The following is a 21,890-nucleotide window of genomic DNA, read 5'->3' as shown; positions in this document are numbered from 1 at the left end:
ACATTTTTCAGATCCTGATTTTGAAGAAACAAAGCAGAGATGTGAGCAATGAACACCCATTCTCACTATTATCATCAATCACCCTTACACTCCATGCTTCATTTGAGGCCCTCCGGAAGTTTCAGAGTGCTTTAATTGATCTTATCTCACATGAAGAGCAGCATCCTTTATTGCAATCAGCCTGGGCTTTGGGACAAGGCACTAGGTTGAAAGATGAAAGGCACATGGCAGGACTGCAGGTCACCTGGCTCACTCAGGGCCTGGCATACAGCAGGTGCTTGGAATGGTAGGTCCTTCCTCATGAAGTCCAGAGGGGTCCTGAGACATTTCTATGTTTTCTTCCCTATATTGTGGGTGGGCAAAACGGCATTAAAGTGGTGTGGAGATTGGCAGTGTCTCATTTTGGGAGAGAATGGGTAGGTTTCATTCTCAGGAGAGGCCCCCCCCCCCACTCTCCCACCTCACCTCAGTCTGAGTGACCAGGAGTCACGGGCAAGGACATGTGTGCAGGTGTGAAAGAGAGAGCATGGCTCTCTGCAGTGACAGGCACTTCTGGTGGCTGCCGGGGAAGAGGGCACAGTGGGCTTCCTGAGAGCCTCCCCTGCCCTGTGTCTCAGCGGCTTGATGGGTCGGCTGAGAGAGAGTCGGAAGCTGCTGGAAGTCGGAGGGGAGAATGAGGAGGCAGGGAAAAGCTAGCCAATGTAACCCCTTTGCTCTGGCGATGAACGGCAACGGGCAGAGCTTCGCAGAACGTCTATTGCGATAAACTGCGTCACGTCTGCTCTGCAGACATGTGTTTTCATGGAACCTAAACATTTTGAGAAACACTTTCATGTATAGACACACATGAAGATTGCATGCATATCCCTAGTCATGACTATTTCTGACATAAGAGAGCTTTGGAAACATGCAAGTCCTGAGAAATCAGGACATCGGTAGCGGGAGGCTCTCCACTGCGTGAACCCTCACATGAGGGGTCCTCTTGAACTTGGAAATGCACCACCTTCCTCATCTTATCTCGTATCATTTCAGACACAGCAGAAAGGGTACCTCATCTCTGCTTGGGAAAATAGCAGTCTCATGACCACTGGGATAGGGGGCTGTTTTTTTTGAATTTGCTCCCATCTAAAATCTCCTTCAAGACTTTTTTATTTTTTTAAATTTGAAACCCTACTGATTTGAATCCTGCTACTCCTCAGCAATTTTATTCACTGCTGGAGATGAGCTAACGAGGATGATTAATAATCATGCTGCTTTTGAATCTAGATGGAAGGTACTGAAGGCGCTCCACGGCACACGACGTGGAGTCTGCTCAGTAGTGAGCTCTGCTTTCAGCGGAGTTGGAACAAGTCTGCATATAAGTCAGCCCTGTCTCCAGGTCCTCACCCACAGGCCCTCCTCGTACTTCCTTCTGGATCATGGCCAAGGGACAAAACAACAGTGTATTTCACACTAGTGTGGATTTTAAAAATTCCCCTGTGCAGTAAATCATTTCAAGATGAATATTCTTAAAATTAAACAGAAAATGTTTCCAGCCAAACATTTATTTATGAAGAACAAATGAAGAGGAACAAAAAATCTTAAAATTATGACCTCAACTTGAGATTACTGCCCAATTCCTTCACTATGGAGACAGGTGCCCGTGGTGGGGGTCCTGGGGGATGCCCAGGCCCTGCGCCCATCCTTGTGTCTTTCTCTGATGCCGTGGAGCATGCATCACAGAGTGAGCTGCAGTGTGACCCGGGGCCTTAGTTAACAAGAAGGTCTCAACTCTGTCCTGGGTTTGAACCCACAGATGCTGATAGAGGAAATAGCGGGTTGTGGGTGGGAAGGGGGCTACTGGAACTCTCAGTGCCTTCAGCTCAGCACTTCTGTTAAGCCTAAGCCTGCTCTAGAAGACAGCCTGTTAAATTACAAACACGACTGTTGGAAAAGAAACTGCATTTTTATCTCTTGTAATGAATTAGGGAAATTTGTGGAAGCGAAGCTGTCAGTGCCATCTGACAGAATCCCCTTTCTTTCCTTCACCAGCCAGAATCCATACCTACATGCTGGAGAAGTCCAGACTGGTTTCCCAGCCTCTGGGCCAGAGAAACTTCCTCATCTTCTACCTGTTGATGGACGGGCTGTCCTCGGAGGAGAAGTACGGACTGCACCTGGACCGCGGCTGTGCCCACCGGTGAGTGGCTTCTGGGAGTGGACTTTGGCAGGCTTACACTGCCTTCTTATGAGGAGCAACTGTGGCTACCAGAGAATGGCCAGCTACCGTCAGGCGAGAACTATCCCTATCACAGGGCAAAACTGTTTATTGAATGCTTAGGTGAAGGTCTCTGTGTGTGTAAGAAATCGCATTTCTGTTTTGCTGCTTTTCTGGTCAGAATACCAAAATACAAGTTTGTGTGTAAACATCTCTATTCCTTCTGAGTATTTTGGTATCATATCATATCAGTTTTGAAGTCCTGATTTTCGGTCATCCTTTGGAACAATGGGAGCTGTCATTTAAATAGTAAGTTTTCATTAATGACAGATGAGGTTCTGTCATGGGAACAGCAAAAGTGCCTGTGAACCAAGGCGCTGGTTTTCTTTACTGGAGGCAACAAGTTGTGTAAAAGGTGTGTTAAAGGGGGACTCTGGTCATGGGGGTGACACGTGAGTGGCCCCCACCACAGTGACATTCTTCTCAGGCACACCTTTCTGCTGCTGATGTGAGTCCCCACAGGCACTGATCAGATCTGAACTAGGATGAGAATTAGAAGCAGGAGGGGAGTAGACCCCACCCCGCTGAGAGGCTGGTGGGAGGAGGAGCAGGAGGATTTCACCTGGTTCCAGTGGCCGGGATGGGGACTGGACTCAGTGACACGTCCGGCTGTGGCTGGTAGCACCCATCTTGTATTTCACAGCATGCTTGCGTTGGATCTGGAAGGATGGTATGAGTTTGCATAACTGTAAGAAAAATATTGTAGTAAAAAAGGTGCTAAAGGAAACCAACATGCCTACATGCACACACATGTGTGCCCGCATGTGCACACATACACGGCAGCTGCTTCACCAGCCTGCTTACAGTTAACACTAAGGCCAAAGTGATGGTAGAGAGGGCAGAGGCTCGGGGCTTAGTGACAGGTCACCCTGTTTCTCGCAGGCTTGCTCCAGTTCTGCAGAGGAAAGTCCAGTTGCTCCCCACGGTGCTGCGTTGATCTGTTCGTCTTTATCCCTGATGCTCCAGTGGGGGAGCATGGGGAAAATGTGGCTGTGGTCCAGGGCTGGGAGAGAAGTGATGGAAGGTGCTGTTCCACATGGGCTGATTGGGGAGGGTTCCTTCAGGTGGCGTGAGGGGTAGCACCTGAGGAGCCTGGCAAAGGTCTGATGGGAGTGTTCCCTTCAGAGAGATAATGAACAGGGCTCAGAGGGGACAGGTGTGCACGTGAGGAAGCGTGAGGCCAGCAGGTGTGACCACAGTCACACAGGTGAGGGAGAATGTTGGAGCCCAGGGGAAGGGTGGAGTTTGTTCCAAATGCCTCTGCAAGTGGAGGGGGCTCTGGGTATGAACTGGTTTTCATCGCAAAGGCAGCTCTTCTCCATGGAGACATCACTGTAGTGGTCACAGCTGGGAGCAGGGAACCGAGTGCCCATGGGGTTGTTGGGAAGTGGTACTGATGGGGTGGTATGTGGAGGTGGAAAGAAATGGTGAGGTCCAGATTGTGTTCTGAAGGTAGGAAGGTCAGGATTTGGGATGGACTGAAAGTTGGACTCGAGGAAAACAGTTTCAGAATGAATGGTTCCTGTGACTGCAGCCCGAGCAGCACGGGGCGTCATTCACAGGGTTGGTGTCTTGGTCTGTGTTTTTGTGACCTTAATGAAGTACTTGAGACAGGCTAACTGTATAAAGAAAAGATGTTTATTTGGCTAGTGGTCTTGGATGCTGAAAGTCCACACGGTGTTGCACAGGCCCTGGTGAGGGCTGCCCCTGGCTGTGTCACCTCATGGCAGATGGCCATAGAAAAGCTTGTGTGGGAGCAAGAGATCACCTCCCAAGGAGGAGGCCAGCACGGAGTGGAACCAGGCTTCCCCCTTATGACTGTCCTCCAAGAACGAGCTCAAGTCCCAGAGCGCTGCCTAAGTCCTCCCAGGGCACACCCCAGGGACCTGAGGACCCCCGCTGGGCCCCACTTCCAACACCAGCCCCTGACAACCAGGCTCCTAGCAGTAAACTCTTGGGGGACGAAGCCAACCCATATTCCAACCACCCAGAGACCATTTAGGAGGAGGGCACTGCTCTAAGGACCAGCTGTGCTGCATCTGAGAGGCGGTGGAGCCCCCGGGGCAGTGAGCGCGGATCCACCTGGGAGCCGGGGAGGGTCTTCCCAGTGTGATGGGGTAATTCAGGCTGAACCTCAAGGACTGGTTGGGGCAGCCACAGGTTGTTGTCTGCCCGTAACTGAGGTGTCCATGACTGTGAGCATGGGGGCAGGGGAGAAGAAATTGGCCGTAGACTAATGTCCTGTTGCATTCCCGGTCACCGTCATGAAATCCCATGAAAGGTCACATCCAGGTCTATAGACATGATTTATCCTGTTGGTGGCAAAAACATGATTTATCCTGTTGGTGGCAAAAACGTTGTCAAGAAGTTAAAAAGGCCCTGTCAGAATTATATTTTACTTACAGAAAAAGACTATTTGGGGTTATCTGGCCTCAACCTACAACCGAAACTTAGGCAAAGAAGAAAGCAGTAATACGGAAGTGTGGTAGCCCAGGCAGAAGTGATAGAGATGTGGAAACCCAGCTCCCAGGCCGTCAGAAATCCCATCAGTCAGATCCTCTCACTTTGCAGAGGAGAGAGTCAAGGGGTGAGAAGAAGCTCGTGCTGACAGGGATCTGCTGCTCAGCAGCGGTTCTGACAAGCCCACTGCCTGAAATTAGCTTCTCACTTTTCCACCCTGGGCCTCCCTAACTGGACATGCCCTGGGAGGGGGAGCACTGCATGTAAAGCCCCGGGCTGCGTGTCCAGGGTGGCCTGGAGGAGGGAAAGTGGTGGGGATTTCTGTCCCCAGCTGTTCCAACAAGCAGAAGCCCAAGCTCACAGCACTCAGCTGGTGGAGAGGTCATGTCCGTGTCTGTGCATGTCTGTGCACAAGTGTGCCTGGTGTGCAGACTTGTGAATGGTCCAGTGCTCCTGCATAGAGCAGGTGTTTGACTAACACGCACTGTGAACACCTCGTGGAGCAAAACTGCACTTTCCTCTTAAGATTCCAGATACATGAAGAGATCAGTTGGAGCATTTCCAAAGTGATCATTGCACAGAAAACTGTATTATTTAGCAATAAAACAAGCTTTTTTTGCAAGTCATAAAATATCATGCATACAGTGCTTTGTGATTCTTGTGGGTCTTCTTATGTTTATAACAGCGGATCGTCTAACTTTTACAGTGTTGGTGAGGTTTGAGGTTCATATTGCTTTGATATTTGACTTTAGCATGGGGTCAAACCTTGGGTTAGTGGTTACGAATGTTAAGTACTGTGATTCTGGAAATTGACTTGTTTACCATCCGCACTATAGATCTGAATTTTCTGGCATTCTACTCTTTCTCAAAACTCCACCTTTCTAGCCTTTCCTTCTGAGTCTGCTGCTTAAAACTGATATCCCACGGGAAAGGAGATCCCTGTGGGTAAGGTGCTTAATACCGTGCTACCCACGGGTGAGAGGGCCTGGGCACCTAGGAGGCACAGGAACTTGCTGAACACACCTGTTATCAGGAGAGCTCTTACCATCAGCAGCACACCCACTTGCCTGATTTTCTCAACCACACGCTCACCCTTTGTATTAACTAGAGCTAGAGTGGGGCAGGCCATCCATTACCACCCACCCGTCTCTCCCCTCTTCACGCACTCCACCACGCAGCCTGGTCTTAAAGGAACTTGAAGAAACATGACTTTGCCAGCTGGCTTCCTTCTAACGTATCCTGTTTCTTCCTTTCCTAACAACACATTCCTTTGATGAATCAAGATAAAATACATGTTTAACAGGAGCTGAGTCAAGGGCACACTCAACACTTATTTTCTGCTTCGTGATCGTAAATCCAGAAAAAACAAAATACCTATCACTATTATTTTACAATTACAAATGTGCCTTTTTAACCTTGACCTGGTGTTTAGAATGAAAAGTTTTCAAACTATCACATAAAAACGTAGGTTTATGTCAGCATTAAATTGGGCCTAAAAATATTTCCCTTTTTGCATGATGGGGATGATCCCTGAAGAACAGAGGGACCCTTATCCCACTTCAGGATGAGGATGACTCTGAAGTGGCCATTGGCCCCACAGCTTGCCGCGTGAAACAGTGTTCACGCCACTGTGTATAAGCATCCTCCTCCAGACTATTAACGAGGGGGAAGTCTCCAGTTCTCTGGTATTTTGAGGGGAGGAGGTACTGGGGATTGAACTCAGGAGCACTTGACACGGAGCCACATCCCCAGCCCGATTTTGTATCTCGTTTAGAGACAGGATCTCACTGAGTTGCTTAGCCCCTTGCTTTTGCTGAGGCTGGCTTTGAGCTCATGATCCTCCTGCCTCAGCCTCCCGAGCCACCAGGATTACAGGTGTGCACCATTGCACCTCACTTACAGGTGTACACCACTGCGCCCCACTTCTCCAACATTTTAAGCTGCTGGGATAAGGCTGTGTGTGGAGTTCCCACAAGATGGCAGGCTCTTCACTGTCAGTTGGAAGCCAACCAGAGCCAACCACAAACCCCCAGCCGAGACCCACATGGAAACCAGTGCAGCTCCCTGAACATTTCTCCTCCTGTGTATGATTCTTCACTCTCTTTTCCTAGCTGTTTGTTTTTCAAGTACTATTTCAATTTGTTCTGTTTGTGCATAATAATGACATCTAGGAGATAAATGTAATTTACGTTCCTGGGTATTGAGATTTAATGAAAGTGGCTTATAATAGCTTATCTTCAACTGCCTTTAGGCAGCTGTTGTGGATTTGTGCCAGAAGAGCTGGGCACCGAGTCCAGGGTGACTTCTGGTCTCCTTCACAGGGATGGGTGGTGGGAGGGCTGGGCTGCACAGGAACCTTCTTTAGGGAGCTCAGGTCTTGAGTGGCACCCGGAAAGCCACAGTCATATGACTCAGAGCCTGTGACCTGTCCTGACCTCCTCACCTTGCCGTGGTGACAGGACGCGCTGACTCACTGGTGTTTGAACTGAGATCCTGCCAGCGCACCTGTCACAGGAGAAGAGAACAATTAACTCCCATCAAGGCTTGTTTCTGCTAAGGGATTATTTTGAATGTCGAACTTAACCCGGGCAAGTTCCATGTAATTAAAAAAAAAAAAAAGAAAGCTGGAATGTGGCTTAAAGGTGATTCTTCGTAACTTCATGATGTAATAAAATGTCCACTCATCCCCACATTTTAGCCAGGCAAAGCTTGAAGTTGCTCCCAAGACAAAAACCGGAGGCAGGAAGCACTTGGACCTACTTCTAAGGGCTGTCATTAATAATGTACGTGAGAGTCACAGGGTGTGACCATGAATGGCTCACTTAACCAGGAGCCAGGTGCCATGCACGGTGCCACGTCCCCGAGCTCCGTAACCAGCAGAGTGCGTGCTGGCATCTGCACTGGACAGCGAGGAGCTGCAGACCGAGGTGTCACCCAGGAGCCAAACCCGAATCCAGTCCCACTGTCTCCATGACAACCGTTGCCTCTACACCCTTGTGTCAGTGACATTTTAAAGAAAATGAAAGGGAAAGCACAAGGTCAGCGTTTGCTTGTGTGTGGCCCTATTTGAAAGTGGTTCAGCAGAACTAATGACATTCTAGCATTTGTCACCCTTAGCTACTGTGAACAACAATTCCGCATCACGTTCGTAGCCAGGAGCATGATAAAGACGTTTGCACTGGCAGCCAGTGTTACCTCATCTCGAGTTAATAACCCAGCAGCTCTAGAAGGGCAGGCCGGCCTCTGCAGAGGGCCAGGTGAGTTCCGCTGTGCCCGGAGAACAGGCAGAGGGCCGGCACTGGCTCTCCTGCTTCCTGATGCTTCTGAGCCGCGAGGGCCCAAAAGACAAGAGACTGGAGGTTCGTGGACCTCACACCCATGCTCTGCCTGTGTTGTGAGTCTTCCAAACCCTACAGGAGCATCATGACCATCCGAATCTATTCATAAGTTGAACATCACTGTAGAGAGTCCTGACTCACATCTCCCCTTGCCGCAGTCTGGCTGGGCACAAATCACGAGCCACTCAAGCAGGAACAAACTTTATTTCTGAACTCCACCAGCACACTCCACACAGGCTCCCGGGGAACTCTCCGGAACACCACGCGGCTCCTCCAGGAACCACCAACCGGAAATCCCTCCTCCGGCACTTCCCCAACCAACGCAGACTCTTCAGGAATCCCCGGGAGAGCTCAACCGGAACTCAACAGGAACTCCGCGAGAACTCAAAAGTCATCATCTTAATGGCTCGCTGGTGTCACCTCTCAACCACTACTTCTGGCAAAAATGCCGTGCGTCATCCCGACTCAGACTTGGCCGTGGCCCTCAACATCCCCTGGGGCAAAAGACTTTCTCTCTCTCTCTCTCTCTCTCTGAGCTTGAAATGCTTTGTCTTTCTATACCCTCTGTAGCAGAAAAAAATGGAATTCTCCTAGAGTGTGAAAACTTGCCCTTATCTAATCCCAAGTGGTGATGATGGCGTCAGTAACATTCAAACTGCATGAGTGGGTACCTGTTGAGAGCCACAGCCAAAGGGGCCCCAGCAAACTTCCAGCTGCCAGCAAACTTCCAGCTGCCGGCTGATGATTGGCTCACAGAGGCCCCAGCAACATCTAGCTGATTGGCTCCTCGGCCCCAGCAACATCTAGCTGATTGGCTCCTCTGCGGTGATGCTCATTGGACTGTTTCCCTGCCCTTTCAGACCATGGAGCTGCTCATTGGGGGACTTTTTTGGCTCCGCCCACGTGACCCAGCCAATCGGCCTCAAGAGCAGGAGGATTGTGGGAGATGGAGAGAAGCTGGTGGGGGAGAGAGAGGCTTGTGGGAAGCCGGTGGTGGCAGTTGAGGCTCTGAGGGTTTTTCCTGAGAGGCTGTTTTGTTTGGCGTGTGTGGTTCTAAAAATAAAGTTAATTTCTTTTGACAAGTGGCTCCTGATTGTGCCCAGCCAGACTGCGGCAGGTACCAGTCCCTGTCTCTCCAAGAGTGCTGTCCAGTTCAGCGAGGTGGGCATGTGTTCATGGGGATGGGGGTTGAAACTGGAGAACTCGTGCCTACCTGAGATCCTGTGATGACGCTTGGGGTTTACATGTGTGCGCAGGAAGCTAAAGTCACATCTGACCCCATGGGAATTCGGACTCGGAAGCTGACGCTGTGTGTTCTGGGCAGTCCATGGCTGTCTCTGAGATCGTGTGGGAAGCATGGAGGAACCCTGACACCCTCGTCCATTGGCCCTGAGTTTATGAAGGGGCTGGACGCATCGTCACACTGTGTCCACGGCCAGTCCAGGACCAGGTGCCTCTTCGTGCTGCAGATGCCAAACAGCCTCCTGCTCACCTCTGGTTACCAAGTGACGTGCTGGGGCACAAGAGCCAGGGTTTGTCTGGGTCTCTCTAAACACCACTTTTCTGCCTTTCACACACTGAACTGGGTGAAGGAAGCCACAGGAGGCCTGTGACCCCTGGAGAGGAGGTGGAAGGGTAGGAGAGGCCTGAGCCCCTAAAGGCCCTGATTACACTTGGCTGCCTCCGTGTGGGGGAGGGGGATCTGGGAGGAATGGGGATCACAGGGCATGTGACCCTGAGAGCCAGTAGGCTGAGCGGTCCCTGTTGTTAGCTGTCTCCGCCTCCAGGACAGGCGTTTTGGGAAGGAGGCCTGGAGAAGGCTCGCGCAGGGCAGTGGGGGCCCTGGACCAGGCAGATAGCTAAGGGCACGGGGTCCTCTCTGTGCAGCATTGCAGACACAGAGGGTGGAGGAGGCGGGGGGAGCTTGACCCCACACTCCAGAGTCCGGCTCGTAGCCAGCCCCTCCATTGGACCTTCTGCCCTCGCTTCCCCAGGGACGCCATGCTTCTTGTCGAAAGCTCTCCACTGCCAGGTATTCTCTCTGTATTCTACCTTCCTAATTCCCTTCTCTCCCTTGCATCCCAGAATTTAGGCCAAGCCCCTTGGGCTTCTCCATCTTTGGCTTGTGGTGGGATTCAGCCACGTAGTGACCCCACAGTGACCTTCTCATCGCTGAGCAGACGTGCCTTTTGTATTTGACATGAATCATTCCTGTTCCAGATCTTCCCCAGCCAGCATTTGTGTACTTGATTCAGGGACCTAAGTCTGGCACCACCACACAGGGGCTACCATTTCATTTGCTAGACTATTTTTGTTGTTGCTCCGATGCTGGTGCCTCTTATTATCAAGCTGCTTTGGCCACAGGAAGAGGCCCCAGAGAATCTTTGATACAGCAAAGGGCTTCGAGGTCATCCCCCATCAGGTTAGGGCAGAGTCAGGAGTAACCCATATGTTTGCACCCACAAGAAGTTCACACAGACGGGATGTGGCCTTGTCAGTCTGCCCAGCTGAGCGCTCCACACTAGGTGTGCAGAGCATCCTGAGAAGACGCACCATGGGATGGAGGCTGAGAGGCTGTGGGATGACGGAGTGCAGCTCCTCCCTGTGTGGCTCCTTCCAGGGGTGCCATCTCAACGGGACTCCAGAAACACCTCAGCAGCGCTGTGCTTCCTGAGTCAGGGGAAGTCAGTGGTGCTTCCTGCCTCCCTACGCCACAGAACAGCTTCCTCTCTGCGAATAAAACTCACTGATGGGTGCTTGGTAGAGTTGCCCTCACCCCGTGGGCTGCAGGATCTGAGGAGACTTAGGAGAACCTCTGTGAAGGTCAGGCGACAGGATCCTGCAGCCCGCAGGGTGAGGAGGGTGGTTCCGCCGAGCACCCATCAGCCCTGATCAGCAAGTGCGGAAAGTCGGGAGCATGGCCCCACTGGCAGGGAGTCGGAGCGACCTGCTTGCTGATTTGCAGGTGCTGTGTGTTCTGTTGTTCGATCTCGGTGTTTCCAGATGAGCACCTCCGTGTTGCTCAAAGAGGAGAGCAGATTCGATTGGCGGAGACCACGGGGCTGCTCTGTTGCCCCCCAGGGCATGAGCCAGTCGGTGGCACCCTGAAGTCTCTGGTCTAACTCCTTGTTAACTCGAATCAGCCTGTACGTGGCCGCGTGTCCTGTGGCATCTCTCTGGACTCTGTCTCTGGAGACTAAAGAATACCGGGACCTGGGGGCAGGTGTCCTGTGGAATACCCTCCCATGGAGGAGAGAACCCTTTAGCTGTCCAGCTCAATGGTTTCTAGGGCCAGCAATGTCCTCTCTTTCCCCATGTCACCCTTAAAACATAGACTCTTGCCCAGTGAGTAGGCTGAAGGCCTCGTAAGCTCTGAGGGTCAGGTTGCAGGTGCCCAGGACATGTGTGCGCAGGAACACTGAGGAGAGAGAGGCTGGTTTTCAGTGGATCTGAAAGCAGAAGTCAGTGTATTTCCACTTAAGAAATGAAGAGATTATTTCTCCTCAGTATAAATCCAGAATTAAGAGTGGTCTTAGCTTGTATGAAGGTATCTGAGCTATCTGTAAATGTAGATGGATCACGTGTGTGTGAGTGTGTGTGTGTGTGTGTGTGTGTGTGTGAGACTGACAGACGGAGATCAGTAATAACTAAAGCAGTAAAACATGGCAAACAAGTATCCTTCAATCTGCTCAGGAAAAGGATCATGGACCTCACTACAGCTCCATATTTTGACAAATCTAAGCACTAAACACTTCTCTGCTTACTTGGGGAATATTACTAGAAATGGCTAATCCAGAGCGTTAGGCTTTAGGTAGACTAAGCTGACACTTTCATCTGGAATAAAGCACCCGTGGCGTCAGCATCAATAGGAGACACGGGGTGGCCTTGCCCCGGCGTTGTTCTGCCATTGCCAGTGACCCACCACGTGCCCAGGTCTGCATCATACCTGTGTGGCATCCAGAGGCAGAGCAGCAGAGCAGCAGGGAACAGCTTGCCCTGTGCACGATGCAGCGTCTGGCCGGTTTAAATGATTCATGGTACACAGACCAGCGCACGGTGATGATGGATCATTTCTTTTTATTGTCTCTTCCATCAAATGCATCTGCTCAGTAAAATGATCCATGAGTTGAACCTGTAAGCCCTCACCACAGAATTCCTGCTTCCTGATAATGCAGAAAAGTGCACTAAAGAGAAAAAGAAGCCCCAAATACTACGAACAGCAGAGAAGGCTTGTAAGTGATAGAGGAGGTGAGGTGGCAGGATGGTGGTATTGCGGGTAGTTCTGCTGGGAACCCCACTGGGCAGCCTAGAATTTGGACGTTTTCACCCACAACCTAGGAAGGGTTGTTTTAGTATGTTCTGCTCAGCTTGGGCCCCTCCCTGTCTTGCTGTGGGCCAGGAAGCTTGGCTGGTGCCCAGGGTGTCCCTCAGGCTGCAGGATCTCAGGGTGCACAGCTCCAGGGCGGGGCTCTGGCAGGGTGCACCTGCTTCCTCAAGTCTGGGTGGGCCCCGAGGAGAGCAAATCTGCCTCAGTGAAAAGGAGCCCAGCAGGAACGGTCACAGCCAATGGCAGGAGGTAGGACCTAGGGACAGCTGGCCTGAAGTCACATGACAGACCATGCCCTGGGCTTGCGGTGTGTCCAGTTCCACTCCCAGTGAACATCAGGTAGTCAGGGGGGAGAGTGCCCTCCACTCTTCTGGGACTTGGATTTGTTTTATGATTCCTCCTTCATTGTTTCAAGTAGTAATTTTATTATTTGGCTATTTATTCTCTGCCTTACATAATGTAATGATTATTACAAGCACCTTTACTCTTCAGCGTCTGCATGACTTCTAAGTTCACCTTCCCTAGACAAGGAGTTGTTTTTAATGTGTGAAGAATCCCCAGGATTATAAAAACCCTAAGAAAAGTGCTGATGAAAGTAAGCGCACTGCAGAACCTTAGCGTTTCATCGCCCTGCCCCTGAACGTGGCGTTCTATTTCAGATGATCACTATCGAACACACATTTCAGAATTTAAATCAACCAAAACGCATTTTAAATCTTGATTTGCCTTCTTGGACTTAATTTAATGATCATTGTTATTCTGTATACTACTGTTCAATGTAGTATTAGTATTATGCATTCTGAACATCTATCATACACAATAGATTTTGTCTTTGTGCCTCACTCTGTCTTTCTGGCTGGTTTGTTTGATCTCGCTCTCTGGACAGGTCCTCTGCCTCCTCCATCTTTGAATCCCACTAAGCACAATTCTTGGCAGATACAGACACTCAGCAGTCCTCCTCTCTTGACTGAAGCTGTCCTTCTTAAAACTGAACAGTGAATACCAACAAAAGCTCGAAGCCGTGTTTCTCACAAGCGTATCTTTGCTCAAGCTTATTTTAGTAAATCTCTAATTCATACAAGCAGCATAGACTGCTTACCTCTGTTCTAGCAATTTCCATCATCCAGATTTTTCTTTGAAGCCTCCCTAGTAGTGAGCAGCAGGAGGTGGGAACTGGGAAAGTGTGATTGGGATTAAATTAAATATTTCAAAGCAGAGTTAGTAAATTAAGGAAAAGGTGAGATGACCTGTCTCCTATGTTAAGTATGTCCAGCCAGTGAAAGAAAGAAATATGCTGTCCTCACAGTGCAAGGGTGTGAAAGGAGACCATTTCCACGGATCCCCGTGGTTCAAACAGAAGCAGTGCAGGGTGGGGAGGAAATGAATGGATGGCTGAGAAAACGCTTTCCCTCCCTTGCTGCCTGAACCACAGCTTGTGAGTTGGGCTGCGTCCTGCCGGCAGGCCTGCTGCAAGCAGAATGCTGGGGAATGCCGCCATGTTAAGTGCTTCCGCTGTCCTGGCCTGGGCGTCACCGGTGCAGTGCAGGTGTGTATGGGTAACATCATCGATATTGTGAACGTCCACGGTACCTGACCTTCTGGGGTGGATCTGGAGTCCTCTTTGTGTGAAATGTATGCTTGATTCCAGGGAGTGCTGATTTCAATTCCAGCAGACAGAGGTTTCCCATCTGAAATTGGGGATGTGGGGAGTGAGGTGGATGTTGAGGCTGTTTGCCGTTAGTCAATCAGCTGACCCAGTTCTGAGTCAGAGCAATCAGCACGCACCCCATGTGGGGTCCACTGCACTCTGTCCGTCTGACTCGTCTCCTCCTGGCTCCTCTCTCCCAATCACTGCATCCAGACTCCTGCTCCAAGCAGTGCATGGGATAGGAGCCTTGCATGGGTGACGAGGGGACCCTTATTCCTAAACAGCGGACATCCCCCGCTCATGTGACTGAGGGAGGCAGGTGAAATGCGCCCACGCAATGGTATTTGACACAGAAGACGGTGGCCCTCAGCCTTTGCCTTCCTTTGTGTCACTTAACTCCCCCTTTAAGTTTTGGATTCCCTAACACATCCAAAGTAAAGAGCTACTAATTTAAAACTTGGTGATTTTACAAGCTGCTGTTTTCATAACAGCTGAGGTTCATTGCTAACTCTGAAGTGTTTGATGTCTTAACTATAAATATTGAAATACCAGAAGCAGAAGATTAGAGTAAAAGATGCCATCGGGGGGTTGTTGTAATGTCTAAAGAGTCCACAAGACGGTGGATCCATTCACATGTATTTCTAAGGACATAAATGTTGTCTTACACATTTGAAAATTGAAAATAAACTTGACATTGAAGGTACATCTGAGCATAAGAATAACTTTCTTTACAATTTTATGTTATTGAAATCTTTAATAATTGGAATTGGTTTAGACAACTACAGTCTTTCCCTAAATAAGAGTCATATTGAGTAGTAGTAGTAGTAGTAGAAATAGTCACTGGGTAACTCAGTCTCTGGCCAGAAAATTATTTTATTTTCTAGGTATTTCAGAATATCAATTTCCAGGGTATGTGAGGAACAATTTTAAGCAATGTTAATTTGTTCTTCTGAGTTGACATACATGTTCCATCCTACTGGTCTGGAGGAGTCCAAATCCATCTTTTGTGAAACAGTCTTAAATATCTTGCTGTAATCCAGAGCCTTTTTGAGTGACTGGCAGCTTCAGCACATTCATGTTCAACTTGTATGGATTTCACATCTTAGCATCTCTAAATTAGAATATCTCATCCTAACCTGAGGCACATCATTCTGACATTTCCTGATATTAAGTTTTCAGAATTTGTGACTTTCAGATAATTTTTCATTGTAAACGTACAGTGACATTTTGGTGGTATGCTGGAATTTTGCTAATGTAGAAGTGGTTTTGATCTAAAGGCACAATACAGGGCCAGGGCTGAGGCTCCTGGAGTGTGTGGGTGGGTGTGGGTGGATGGAGGTGAGAAGATCAGAAGCCTTCGGGTGCTGCAGTGAGGTCAGGAAGCCAGGCCTAGTGCTGGGGATCATGGAGGGAGGCGGCCCCCAGGTCACGGAGAATGAAGACCTGCCCCCTCAGGTAATTTCCACGAAGTGCAGCAGAAGAAAGATGTTTGCCCATTGATTGTGGGTATTTGAGTTGATGAAATTGGAAGAAAAGAGAGAGAAATAGGGTAGATGATAGAATGTTTTGAAAGGAAAATAAAATTTTTTGGAACTACCTGATGAAACAGGTTGTTTGAGCCAGGTACAGTGGAGCACACCTGTGATCACAGTGACTTGGGAGGCTGAGGCAGTAGGGTTACAATTCAGAGGCCAATCTCAGCAACTTAGGGAGAAACTGTCTCAAAAGAAAAAGAAAGAAAGAAAAACTAATAAAGGATTGGGATGTAGCTCAGTGGTAAAGCACTCCTGGGTTCAATCCCCAAATCCCCATTACCAAAAAAAAAAAAATAAGAAGTAACTTCATATACCAACAGCCAGGTACTTTTCACACAACGCCTACTCCTTGAACACTTGCTGCAAGGTCCAGGGTGTGTCCCAGGTGAAACTGTTCATCAGCGCAGCCCTGATGGGTGTCTATCCGGAAATGGTGATGACTCTGAATCCAGTACCCTATGATTTCTACATGCTGCAGAAGTCCTGGCATAGATGGAGCCTCAGCCCATGTGTAGGATGTAAGGTGTGGGGGCCCGTCCTTCCTCAGTGTCTTGGACACTTCTGACAACACCCGGACAGCTATGGCCTCTGAGGAGGGGCTCAGCACCTGGAGCACCCCCTGCTGGCCACAGCCTGCTGGTACATGCAGAGCGTGGGAGGTGGCCTGGTGTGAAGGGAGAAAGCTCAGCCCTCCCCAGGCCTTGTTAAAGGGACCCCACCATCATCAAAGCCAGGCCAGTTCCACAGATCCTGAGCACAGCCTGCTCTTTCTCCTTTTCACTGACCACTCCTCTAAGTATGGACAGCTCTTCATGAGAGACTCCATGAGGAGGAAGCAGGGCCCTTCCTCTGGCAGAAGGAACCACGACTGGACATAAGTCCAAGTGGGTGTACACCTGGCTTCAGCCCCCAACCTTGTCCAGGGCCAGAGAGCACAGCCATACCTCCTGTCCACCAGAGGTCACCCAGTCACTCACTTTCAAGGGACACATAATTGACCGTAACAAGGTCACTGTTTGCAGGATGGAGAGTTGAGGACCAGCTTCACCAGATGTTTTGGAGAAATGTTCTGTCTGATGGGAAAAATGCAGATAAATTCTTCTGGGAATGTCACAAGCCCCTAAGTCTGAATGTGAATCCTCTTCTTTTCCTGGGGACCATTGGCAGGGCTTTCTCTTTCCAAACAAAATGGCACATGGCTAATAGACCAATATTTTCATTGGTGGAGATTTATGTATCTAAACCTGTGATTAATAAAAAGTCGTATTGACCTTCCACTGGGAGGGATTCAAAATCAGCTAATATGTTTCAGGTTGTTCAATAACAATAAAGAAAAGAATTTTCTTTTGAGGAGCAGGGTGGGGTGCAGGGACAAGGGCTTGCCCTGCCGTGGGCTTGGCACTCTGTGCTGGCCTCCTGGTTGGCCTGACCTGGTTTTTTTTTTTTTTTTGCTTACATGTGAAACATCAAGTAAAAGGCAGCTTTGCCACAGTGGAGAAGACGTTGTGCTTTTGTATTCACAGGGCAGGTAAAAACAGAGCAAAAGATAGTATTTAGAGTCTGTGGACAGGCTGTGCAGGTTTGTTTTTGAGGGAATAATATGATCATTTATTTCTGTTTGAGCCTCCAATCTCTGTGGACCGTAGGTATACATGCAGGCTGAACAACACTGAGTACACAGACAGCTGCTGCTGTTTTAATGTGCCCGGTACCACCCTGAGATGGTGTGGGCAGAGAGAGGACACAGGCCTTGAAATTTGATGACAGTGTTTTCTGCAAACCATCATTGTTTGTGCTTGATATTCACATCAGATCACCACTATCCTGAATTCCAAGTCCTCAGAGGGTGCCACAGGCTGTGCAGTAGCATTTTAATTTGCTCTTCTGCACCGTGTATAGAAGAGTCCCAGCGTGGACTCTTCAGCTAACAAGGGGAAGCTCTCCTGTGATTTACTGAGGGACTTACTGTGATTTATCAACTCTACCCATATGTTCTTAGACAGCATAAGAAATTTATTCCAGAACCTGTTTACCTTACCACAAGCAAAGCACGTGCACACGTGCACACACACACACACACACACACACTCACACACACACTCACAGCCCACATGCACATGGGAATTATTTTGGCGATATAACTGACCTGCTTAGGATATCATCAGCATGCCCTTTGTTGTTAGGACAGTGAGTTAACTGGAATAATTGAATAGCTGATTATAAATAGTGCATGGTCAACAATTGTAGTTGCTGGCCAACTTTAAGCAAATTTAGTTTGTAATGAAAACATTTTCTTATTAGATGCCTAAGTAGAATTTCTCACAATTTTAACATGTATTCATCTATATATATGTTTTAATTTTCCTGTAAGAGATAGCAAGAAGAAATGTTGGGTAAAGGTGTGCATATTTTTAATATTAATCTATAAAAATTACATTTGTAAACTTAGCTGAAAGAAAGCACCATCAGATTTCATGATGAGAAAAGGGGATGAGAACTGAGAAAACTATATAAAATCACATTAAACTAATGAGTGAGTTCATCAGGTCTAAGGAGACAAGCTTAGTGCACAGAATCAATTGCAAATATTAACTACTATGAATTAACATCAAACATGTGGAAATCAAACTTAAAAACATTATACCCTTCCCAGATCCTCCAAGAAAGTGAACTGTTCAGATGTACACTTAGCAACATATTTACAGAATTTGTATGCTACAAATTACAAAAAACTGATGAGCGAAATCAAAGAGACATACCATGTTCATGGATTGGAAAACTCAATATAGCAACAATATCTGTATCCCCGAGATAATTTATAAAGTCAATTTCCTATTGAAATCTTCACAACGTTAAGACACATAAATAATATCTTCTAAAATTTATGTGTAAAGACACAGGCCTGGAATAGCTAAAATAATCTTGAAAGAAGAATAAATCAGAGGAATCAGTCTACCCAGGTTAAGACGTATCATGTGGCTACAGTGATCCTGATCGCATGGTATTGGTCGGCAGACAGACACACGCATAAGGAGAGCTGGACAGAGACTACAGGAATGGATTCACACAAATATTGCCCACTTGATTTTTGACAAGTGCAGAGCAATCCACGTGAGGAAAGAGAGCCTTTGGCAGAAGGTGCTGGCTCAGTTGCACATCCATGGCCAAAATAGAAACAGGACAGAAATAACAAAAGCAAAGCAAAAAAAAACCTCACACCTTATATAAAAAATTGGAATATATCATGGACTTACAGGTAAAACATAATGCTCTACAAAATTTACAAATGGGAAGAAGGGAATCTTTGGGATCTAGGACAAGGCAAGAAGTTGACACCAAACACAAGAACCCTACCAGAAAAAAATGGATACATTGTATTACATAATATAAAGCTTTTATTCTTTAGAAAACTCCATTAAGAGGATTAAAAGGCAAGCTGTATCCTGGGAGAAAATATTGCAAACCACATATTTAACAAAGGACAGAGGTTTAATATGGAAAAAGAAGTCTCCAAAATCAACAGCAGGAAAAACATCATTTTAAAACCATGAGCAAATGACCTGAAGACAAGAAGAGGTATCTCACAAAAGAGGGGATGCAGAGGTTACACACTCACACGAGAGGGGACTCAGAGGCCTCACGCACATAAGAGAAGGGCATGCTAAGCCAGTGACATGGCTGATGTGACTGGTACAGCCGCGGTTCCTGGCGAGACTGTGGGGAAATTGCAGCCCTCTGCATTGCTGGTGGACGCAGGGGAGCGCAGCCACGCTGGACAGGAGTTTGGATTCCTCATAAAACTGTGCAGCTACCACATGAGCCAGCTCTCACCCTGCCCCGCCACCCCCAGCATTTGTCCCAGAGGAATAACGTTGTGTTTGCACAAACACCTGTGCATGCATGTCCATTGTGGCTTTATTTATAACAGTCTCAAACTAGAGAGAAGCTTGATGTCCCCAGATGCCAAATAGTTACACTAAAACGTCCAGTCTGCAGCAGGCTGCCCAGGGAAGCACCTGGTTCACAAAACCACCTGGGCAAGTCTCCAAGGGACTGTGTTCCCATTTTTGTGAAATTCATACTTTTATAAGTCTTTTTATTTCTTTTTCTATGTGATATCCATTGGTTTTTAGAAGAATTTATTAATGTGGATAAGACCAAAAATTTTTTAAAAGGCTCATGTGCACTTTGTTGGTTTTCTTGGGACTCATTTACTAGTTCATGGAGAGACACAAACACCAGAGCTCCATGATGTAGGGTGGACTCAGGGACAGTACAACTGTGCACAGTCACAGAGGTAGCAGAGACCTGGGTGGTGCTGGGGCCTGTGTGACCATCACCATGAGGGAAAGCCAACGGGGTTGGATGAGCTCCCTCCACAGGGCCAGCTTCCTCCCTTCCTCTCTCCCTCTCCTTCCTTCCTTTCCTTCCTCTTTTGTTTTCCCACTGCTCCCTACGTATTAAACACCTGCTGAATACACACATTGTCAGGTGATACTTTTTATATCAATTAGGAATTTCCTGTCATCTATGGCTTTAAGAACACAGACATTTTTTTTTCCTCTAGAATATGCCTCAAGAATTAATGACTGTCCCTAAATAGTTAATTGACGTTTGGAGAGAAAGAATGAACAAAAATAAATAAATGAGTAGGGGATCACAGTTGGGTGGGCAGGTTTTTGCTGAGATGACCTCAGAAGTCTCCTTTCAGTCACCAAATGAACTGGACATTTAAGGTCAGGAACTTCTTTTCACTTATTAAAAGAAGTGGCTGTGTGCTTCTTAGCAGTGACTCTGAATGTGTATAGAATTGCCCTCCGGACACCCCCCCCAGTACTTTCCATGCTCTTTCTGCGACCCCGGTGCTGACCCTCGGCGGGGAGCAGCCACAGGCTCTTGCCACATCCCCCTCCCCAGCCCTGTCCCCACAGGAACCTTGTGACTGAGCCTCCGGGTCAGGAAGGGCGTGTGCTGGTTGATCATGAGCTGTGCGACCTTGAGGAGCTCCCATTCCCTGGCAGGTCACATGGTGAAATGATCACTGTTTTGCAAGTCACTGTGATGCCTGGGAAAGTGCCACAGTCTCGCAGAGGAGGACTTGGAACTTCAAGGGATATTAGTTCCTGCCGCAGTTCTTTCAGAGTATAATTAGTCAAGCTGTGTGAACCGAGCCTCAGTTTTTCTCCATATACGCCCTGTGCTAATCCTTCACCCCTTGGCAGAAACACCTAGAGCCTCCCCCCAGCTAGCCAATGTTATCAAAAGAAAGCAACAGATGCCCTTAAGGTGACCAGTTCTGGTATTTCTGACTCTGGACACTGAGATACTTCTGTTGCCAAATAGTAGTGTTTCTTGTCACTATGAATTAAAAGGAGATGATTAAAATGCAGATGGTTGATGCTGCAGGTGTGAGACTTTGATTCTCAAATAACAAAGAAGACATGGAACGTTGAGTCTTAGGGTTTGGATACATCTTGAGACCACAGGTCAGCAAAACAGAAAACCCTGGTCAGATGATGGAGGGTGGCTTGATACCACTGTGCTATGATGGTTTGCAACATGAAGTTGGTATAGTCACAGCTGGAATCCGGAAGCCTCTGGCCGTAGTCCACACCATCCTGCCTATCTGGAGTGACAGACGTCTGCAGAGGCCACTATAACACTGCACACGTGAATCAGCTTTCAGGCGCTTCCTGGGGCAAAGCCGTCAAGTGAGAGCTACGGTCTTTTATCTATTTATTAGTTTATCTGAGAATAAGCTAAAAGTGAGTTCTTTGGAATAAGATGTTCTCCATTGCTAGTAGCATTTGTTTCTCAGAATGCTCCTTCATTTCACTTGGCTTGGTTATTTGACAAAGAGCTTCATTGACGTCCGGGCACATGGACTAAAAGTCCCTGTTGTGGACAGTAGTCTGTCCAGGGAGCCGTCCTGTGCCGTGTGTGTGTTTGGAATTCTGAATGCAGAGAGTGTCGGCCTCTTAACAAGGTACCCACAGAATCATCATGACGCACAAGTGAAGAATGTTATTACTCTATTTCTTTTAATCCATGTTTACTTCATCTTTCAGATATTAAAATAAAGGTTTAAATGTTTCTAGAAAGAATCAACTCTTTTGATTCTCAGTTTCATTATTTTTCCATGAATATTTTCCCAATATTTTTGCCCTTATGCAAAGTTCCATGGTGAATAATTTTAAAGGGGGACAATAGTGCCTTTAATCTCCAAAATATAAGTGTATAATTTTTTTCATGACATTCACATTTTAAAATATAATTTTATGCTGATAATTAAGACATGTATTTCAGTTGAAATCGTCTCAAATGC

The 21,890-nt window shown here is 47.8% G+C and overlaps 1 protein-coding gene across 2 annotated transcripts in view; it reads left to right on the top strand.

Annotated features, from left to right (window-relative positions):
• The window catches only part of Myo16 (myosin XVI), a 537,302-nt gene that overhangs the window by 315,107 nt on the left and 200,305 nt on the right, over positions 1-21,890 (top strand). For both annotated transcript variants that reach the window (XM_046454924.2, XM_058582735.1), the window contains exon 16: positions 2,032-2,179. In XM_046454924.2, the coding sequence (XP_046310880.1) occupies positions 2,032-2,179 (148 nt within the window). The remainder of the gene's footprint in view (positions 1-2,031; positions 2,180-21,890) is intronic.

The sequence above is a fragment of the Marmota monax genome, unplaced genomic scaffold, assembly GCF_021218885.2.
Source record: "Marmota monax isolate L192 unplaced genomic scaffold, Marmota_monax_Labrador192_F-V1.1 WCK01_AAM20220418_F8-fsc00026, whole genome shotgun sequence".
NCBI classification, from domain to species: domain Eukaryota; kingdom Metazoa; phylum Chordata; class Mammalia; order Rodentia; family Sciuridae; genus Marmota; species Marmota monax.
Note: the sequence above shows the minus strand (reverse complement) of the source record. Positions and strands in the feature narration are given on the sequence as shown.